Source organism: Pipra filicauda, unplaced genomic scaffold (genome assembly GCF_003945595.2).
Source record: "Pipra filicauda isolate LSUMZ 115617 unplaced genomic scaffold, ASM394559v2 scaffold2_size9829703_pilon, whole genome shotgun sequence".
In the NCBI taxonomy this organism is placed as follows: domain Eukaryota; kingdom Metazoa; phylum Chordata; class Aves; order Passeriformes; family Pipridae; genus Pipra; species Pipra filicauda.
This window is the reverse complement of record NW_024104421.1, coordinates 5,918,633-5,926,514: the sequence shown is the minus strand read 5'-3', so window position 1 is coordinate 5,926,514 and position 7,882 is coordinate 5,918,633. Positions and strand designations below refer to the sequence as shown.

At 43.4% G+C, this 7,882-nt stretch overlaps 1 protein-coding gene across 1 annotated transcript; it reads right to left on the bottom strand.

The window, feature by feature from the left end:
• Positions 1-440: 440 nt before the first annotated feature.
• STMP1 (short transmembrane mitochondrial protein 1) lies at positions 441-6,922 on the bottom strand. The gene is made up of 3 exons (XM_027711591.2): positions 6,792-6,922; positions 3,408-3,461; positions 441-898 (listed from the first exon to the last, which is right to left on the bottom strand). The coding sequence occupies exons 1-3, from the start codon at positions 6,804-6,806 to the stop codon at positions 818-820; spliced, it is 150 nt and encodes a 49-aa protein (XP_027567392.1). The 5' UTR covers positions 6,807-6,922; the 3' UTR covers positions 441-817.
• Between the last annotated feature and the right edge of the window lie 960 nt (positions 6,923-7,882).

The following is a 7,882-nucleotide window of genomic DNA, read 5'->3' as shown; positions in this document are numbered from 1 at the left end:
TGGCACCACTTACACCAGGAAAGTGCTGGAGCCTGGCACTGAGACGCAAGGTGCGTTCTGTTTCCTTTACCTGGATAACAGAATACTCCTTGAAAGTATGACCCAGGTCTGTTCCCTTTGACATGACCCATAACCTGTGACCCAGATCTGTGACCTTTTACTGAGACCCACACTGGAGCAGGGAAAGAGTACAAGGAGCCCTCCCCCTGAGAAGGAAGGAGCAGCAGAGACAAAGGCCTTTTACACTTTTTGAAATCAGCTGTTTGTACAAAGTCTGTGCTGCTGGAAGTGATCATTCAACATAAGGGGAAAAGCAGGAGCTCCCCCCCTTCCACAGATTCATACCTTGACAAATGAAGTTTGGCATCTCCAACAATGGAATTGGATCTTAAAGACAGTGAAGTACCGCTGCTCACAACAAACGACAAGAAACCTGAAAGTTCCTTCTTGATGCATTTAATTTCTTTTGTGAAGTTCTAAGGACTAGGGCACTACAAAGTGTGAGGTACACATAGTAACAGGGCTAACAACTCCAGTTGGATCAGGTAAAAATGGGTTACAAAATATTAGGAAAAGAAATAATGAAAAATACAAACTTATCCAGTCACACATCAGCTGCAAATCGAAATTCTGAAACCCTTGAAAATCAGTCCCAGGTAAAGTTCAAGGCTGCTCTTTCAAAAGAAGGACATTCCAGTTCTAGGAGACTAAGAGTGGAGGAACCTCCCATGCCAACCCTCTACTTGACCCTTGTTGCCTGAAAGGTAAATTGCATCCTTGATGCACACACAGAGGTGACCTGGGGAACACTGCTCTTTCAGGACTTGTCACTGGGAGGTTTCTTCTTAGCCTCCACATCCTTCTTAAAATCTTCAAGCTTCTTCGCAATGTTAGGAATCTTTAAAGACAAAAGAAAAAACACTCATCAAAACCTACACAAATTAACAAAATACTGAGCTACATAAGTCTCATCAGGAAAGACAATACCACAAACACAGCAAGAAATTCTAGGATTTCTAAATTCTATGGTTTCTAAAAGATACTTCCAGTATCTGTTACCTTGCACAGAGGTTAAAATGAAAGCAATATCAAACGAAGAGTAGATGAAAGCACCTCACAGGAGGCTTCAGGAAATATTTTAGGTTGTTAAGGCTACAAGTTGGCCAGTGGTGATGGGAACAGGAGAAAGGAAAAAAGACCACTGTACAGGAAATTTAGTAAGACCAGTCTGGTTTCCTCACTGAGAGAGGAGGAACTGCCAAGAACAAGCAGATTTAAACACTGACGCACAGACTTTTGAAGGGGAAATTAGATTGCACTATAGTGGTCACAACCTGAGAGAAATGAGATGTTCAAGAGCATCAATTATGTTCTCAAGAAATTTATTAAGAAATACTCCTGGTTTGTCTTGTGGGAAACAAAATCCCACACTATGGGGAACAAAATCCCACAGTAGAACAAAATTCTACTGCATTGCAAATTGGCAACCTTTTGCAGTTTCACACTTGAATGAAAATTCAATTTACTGCTTGTAAGCTTCAAAACTTCAACTTTCTCTTGCAAATAAGAGAATTTTGATCAAATAATCCAACAGTAAATTTTGGTAACTTGAAAAAAAATGCTGCAACTTTTAAGGGCGAGGAATAGATTATCTCATGACTCTAGCTAAAACTGGGAAGTGACAATGCGGGATTTTACAAGCTAGCTGATTAAAATTAAATTTAAGACAAGTTTCCACAAGTAGTTGTGAAAAAAAAAAAAATCAAGAGCTTTTACTTCATATATAACCTGACCACAGAGTAGAAGTTAATCCAAACAGACTGCAGTTCTCCTATTGGATGATCTGAGGCTGACAGTACCAGTAACATAAGTTGCTCTTGCCTTCCTTCTCAAAATTAAGCTCTGTTGGAGTAAACAAAATTAAGAGCCCAGCCTGACAACTAAACCAAGAGAACTCCACTGCTGTCACCACAACCTCCCCGTGCTTACAACTGAGCACATGTGTGTACAGCTGCAGAATTAGCACCTCATTATGACAAGTTTATCTCAGATGTCATCAAAAACAAGCCATCTTCAATACCAGCAATAAAATTACCATGTTCATCCTGCAAGTCAATGTTACATTCCCAGGGAACCATTTCCTGCAAACTAAAAGCCTGAGTCCCCCTCTTGTGGCAATACTTTATTAGTGCTGCCAGAAAAGCACTATACCATGTTTATGATACATATTGATACATCCATATTCTTACGACTACATTTTTGTAACACTTTAAAGCACATACTAGAAAGAAACACTAGCCTTTCATTAGTACTCTCACTGGAGTGACTGACAGGAGACATCACGTGCATAAACAAGGAGCAAAATGTATCAATTTTTTTAAGCAAGATGACTTCGATACTGAAGATGAGAAGAAAGCAAAAGATAAACGCCATCAGAGCCTCAACAACTCGTTTTTGATTTTTTTTAATTTTTTTTTTTTATTAGGCTAATACAGATTGCATAAGAATTAAAAAAAGAAAAAAGCATGTTAAATGTTATTAACTCCTCTAGTCTGTCAACTAAGTGGCACTGCTCTTCCAAAGAATCCTGCTGACCGTACAGAAGTTTAAAAGCATATATCGAAGACTCAGCTTGAAATCTTCTGCCCCTTCACACTGAAAACTCTGTTAACTGTGAGAACTGAGGAAAGAAAATTCCCTTTCTTTTCTCACCATGAAAAAAGAAGGAAAGATAGATTGCAGGCCAATACACTTTTTGAAGTAGGAGCAGGTGCTGAATTTTCAAAAAAAGTTGGTAGAATTTATTTTCACTATTGGTACAGAAGACAGACATTTCACATACTCTGAGGATTTTTAATTAACAAACAGACAGGCTATCGGAGTCAGGAAACCAGTATTTTATTGCAGGTAAAACCCATGAACAATTGCTAAATCTTTTCCATTTCTCCTGTCTCTATGTAGATGCCTGAACAGCAGTAAAGGCTTTAAGAATTACACTGTCACAGAGAAGATGCCAGAGAGGTAAATGTTTTGGTTCCACTTTTTTGTTTTGTTTTTTGCTATTAAGGTTGGAAAAGACCTCCAAAATCACCGAGTCCAACCTTTGATCAAACACCACCTTGTCAACTAGACCAAAGCACTAAGTGCCACACCCAGTCATTTCTTGAACACCTCCAGGGATGGTGGTTCCACCACTTCTCTGGACAGCCCATTCCCAAGCCTGACTACAGTGAAGAAATTCTTCCTGAAAAAGTTTGAGTTGCTCTTGTAACTGAACTCAGTAAGATCTCCATTCTGTTTAAATAAAATAACCCAAAATAAAAACCGATTTAGTTCCAAATGAGGGAAGACAGTCTTATATTTTCAGTTCAGAATAGGTTTAACTCTGAGAATACAAGGATACTCACATCATAGTTCTGAGCAATATACATCCCAACCACATTGCCAAGAGTAAAACCAAGCTAAAAAGGAAGAAAGGGAGAAGAGTTAACATTCTTTCATTAACAGCATATTTGGTTAAAATAAAGAGAAAGGAATATTGCAAGTCATGTAAAGATTAAAGAGTTTCAACACCACTCCTACTTAATTTCTCATCTTTCATCCAGAGGGGTCCAGTTTTACCCATCTCCTTCACCAGGAAAACCTTGCCATCATTTCCAAAACACTGCACGGTTGTGTTTTTTAATACAAGACTATTTGAATGAAGCTATGATCCCCTTTGTAAGGTTCTCTGCATACCCACAAAGGCACTACCTCCTACAAAAATGGGGGAGATACCACAAAACTTTTGGTTCATGATGGGAAAGCCTAAAGCAACACCCCACTAAAATGATGCTCAGTGCTGGAAAAGGACATACATATATTACTGTGTTATGTCTTTGTATAAAGCAAAAAAAAGGTTCACAAGCTTGAAGGTCAGAACAGAGGCTCTGATTGCACAATGATCACAGTCTTAAAAGGTCTAAGGGTACATCAACTTAAACTGGTGTAAACCTGCTACTTCTCTTCTGCAATAACAGCTGCCCATCTTCCAGACAGACCCTTCTGATCCTAAGCCTCTAGTTCTCAGCCAAATCCACTCTGATTGAGGGGCTCCTCTGAGGTAGGAAAATACTGTTGGTTGGAAGCACAACTTCTTTTGACAACTATGCAAACTTGTAGCTGATGAAGGGTGTCCATAAAAATGCACCTGGGAAGAGGGGCAAAAGCAAATGAGAAGCAGTTTCTGGCCCAAACCCTGTTTGCCAGCTGAGGAAAATCCTCACGCATAAGAACAGTTCTACAGTGAAAGAAATTCCTCTCTTCAAAGACAGGTGATAAAATTTTCATTCACCAATATCCTACATTTTTTATTGTTACACTCCAAAATAAGTATGTCCTATACTACGAAAGCTCATTTAAGTGTTTTGAAAGGGACACTTCTAACACTGTGCTTTTGTTCACTGTCAGCAAACAAATCATTCCCTCTGACAGCTGAGGCCAGTTCTATTTAAGAAAATTGTTATTGCTCATGGTCACTGCTGTCAAATTAAGACTATTTCGAGAAAAATAAACCCACTGTCCACAAAACAACTTTGCCATCTCATACTGACCAGACATTTTTTCCATGCCAGAAGCAGCATAGAGCACAGCTCATCTTCTCAGTGATTCAGACTCTGTAAGCATCACTGGTGAAAATCTATCTATAGAAAACTAAAATTTGCTGAGAAGTGCCAAATGAATTATGACTGCAAGTTACCTCAGTATTTTCTTAAACAGATTTTTGGTCTTATTCCTTGTTTATTATTACTTTTTAAGGAGCTTGGCTTTAACAATTTAAGAACAAGTAGAGTCTTTTTTGTGTGTGTATACTGCACTGGTTATCAAATGCTCTTGTAGTTCCAATTATCAGCTAAAGAGGTACTCCAGGAGATACCAACAAACACTGCACTGATGTAAACAAGACTTCTGATTCCTCTTAATGCAGAACATCACTCTAGCAGAGGAGAATTTCTTGTATCCTTAGCAGTGCCTCGGAAGCCACTTGAAAACACAAACCAGGTCCTTGTTTACCAGCAGTTTTCTAGGCTTTTCCCTAGAACATTTCCAATATATGTCTCATTCTGTTGTGAGATAAATCTTATCCAGTACAGACAGTTCTGAGATCAGTACTCCCTTTAAGTGTCTCCTTATTTGAAAAGTCTAGCACTGCACTGAAGAGCAATCCACCTGTAACATTTGTTTTTAGAGTTGACAATTCAAGCAATGGGAAAAAAATTCACTACTCAAGACTTAAATTATATGGAAAGCAAAACATATAGCCAATTAAAATGTTCATGTTGAATACAAACAGGGCTGATGAGAGTTTAGGGTCTTCCAATTTCTACCAAGCATTTCGAGTTGCATCACTGGCAAATGCTTCTTTAACGATTAACTCTGGACAGTAAAAACACAAGGTTTGTGAGATTATCCCTTTATCTCCCTGCTACAGCCCTTACAAGGGAGAGCAAGAGTCAAACACCCAATTTACACCCAAGCAGGGAAAAAACCCAGAATAAGTATATCTTTTTTCTAACTTTCACACACTAATCAAGAAGTCATATTTTTATCTAGCAACAAAAAAACATTAGCAGCAAGCAGTAGAGTTGATAAACACAAAAACTTTGAGAGTGGCTAACCATATTCAGCCTTACTGTTTTCACTGGAGTGGAGAGGGATTTAAAACAGCTACAGTAATGACTGAGGCTTTCATCTTTGTTATTTGAAGTTGGGATAAGAAATAGGCCTTATTTATTCATTATAAAAACCAGGCAAGGCTCTCCCAACTTACAACAGGCCATCTCTTCTTCCTCTGTATCAATGCCTAGTATGAAACTTATGAGCCAGCTGAGTTCTCTTCCCCCAACAAAAGATGAAAGAATATCACTTATTGTTTGTATTTACTGGGACATATCAGAACACAACTAAAACCCTAGGGCACCCCTCACATCCCTAGAATGAAAAATAGGAAGCTGTTTCCATGCTTTGCAACAGCACAAACAAGAACGTTATTGGTCAGGGAATTTATTTCCACATCTGGCAGTAAATACCAGCATCGATCAAGTATTGAATGAGAGCAGACTAACTTCAGGCATCTAACCTCAAGCACCCAGAGGAGTTTAGGGGATCAGGGGTGTTGAAATGAAAAAAAATAAAAAAAACATTCGGTCTATTAATTCTGCTGTTCTTAAGGGGGTGTAATGAAAGGCAGCAATGAAATACGATCCCTTGCCCTAACTTCTATATATAAAAATCCTCACTCCGGCGATAAATTTTTAAGGGTGCACAAAATGGCAAAGGGCCGACACTCCTGCTCTCACCAAAGGAGGGAGGTATTACGCTTACACAAAGAAATTTGAGCAGCAAGCGGAGCATCACCGTGAGCAAGCAGAATCTGCTGAATCTCCAAGGCAAATTAAGGGCACGGCTTTGGAGGAAAAACAAGGCAGGGACTCCCATTTTCAGAGCAGTTCTGCGAGAACAAGGGGGTCCGGTCCGGCTGCGCACGGCGGGTACCGAACAGCGGGGCCGGGGCGGGTGGAAAGGAGAAGGAGAAGGAAAAACGCCCAAGGATGCTGCGCTGCCGGGAAACTAAGACTGGGCGCGGCCGCCAGGCTGACACGGAGCCGGGTCACACCACGGTGACCGAACACACGGTGACCGAACACAGCGCTTCCCTCCCCCGCCCGGGCAGCGGCCCCGCCGCCGCCCTCCTCGCCCCGCCCCGCCCCGCCGCGAAATGGCGGCGGCGCCGCCGCCCCGCGGAGCCTTACCAAGAACTGCAGCATGGCGCCCTCCTGCCCCTGCTCCCTCCCCGCCCGACAGCCGGGGAAGTCAGGCGGGCGGTGGCGGCGGCTCCCCTTCCGGGCGCCGGCCCGCCCTCGCCGCCATGGCCGGGGGAAGGGCCGCGCCGAGCGCCGCCCGCCCGCGCCCCCGGGGCGGACCCGCCGCCTCCCCCACGGCGGGGCCGGGGCCGGGACCGGCCGGGGAGGGCGCGGCCGCCGCTGCCTGGCGCTGAAGGGATAAGGGGCCGCGCAGGGCGGGGGCGGCCGTGTCCGCAGGGTGCCGAGCGCCGTGGGAGCCCGATTTTCACTCCACGTGTGATTTCAAGATGGGGTCCTCAAGGACCGGACGGAATCCCTTATAATCCTGTGTAATTTGAGTGCCCCTGCCTCGCCGCTTGGAAAATCTCAGCCCCCCCCTTCCCATGCCGGAGAAGGCTGAAAGAAAGCTTTTGTTTTTATTTATTATTTTTGTTGTTGTCGTTCCTCCCCTACTCGGCGCTCGCTAGACCACATCTAGTGTAACACACGGCCCCAGGTTTGGGTCCCCAGGGCAGGAAGGACTTGGAGAAGCTGGAGCAAGCTCAGCAGAGGGCTCCAGGACGGATCATGCTGGAGACCTCCCTGCGAGGAGGGTGGAGGAGCGTGACAACTGCAGCCGTGGCAGGGATAAAAGAACACCTCGGGCTGCAAGGGATATTGGTCAGGTGGGACCATGGTCTCCGTTGCCGTGCACGGCTGGAGGGTGAGACGGCAGGGACAGGATGGAACGAGAGGACTGGACTGGGTTTACAGACTCTTTTGTCACCTAGGGAGGCAGGCACAGATTGCCCAGAGAGATTGTGCCATCTCCACCTTCGGATGCTTTCAAAACTCATCTGGGTTAAACTCTGAGCAACCCACTCTAAGCTCAGAGCTGACCCAGCCCTGAGGAGGAGGTTGGACAGGGGACTTCCTGAGGTCCCCTCCTGCCTGAATCATCCTCTGATTGATTCCACAACAGCTTTTAAAAACCCTGTGCCCCCTGTTTGTTTGTTTGTTTGTTTGTTTTTGTTTTTGTTTTTTTTTTAATTTGTATGTTT

Bases quoted from the DNA above. Each gene is read 5' to 3' on its own strand.
- STMP1 (XM_027711591.2), bottom strand. The intron at 899-3,407 runs GTGAGTATCCTT...TTGTCTTTAAAG, and splicing joins ATATTGCTCAGAACTATGAT to ATTCCTAACATTGCGAAGAA.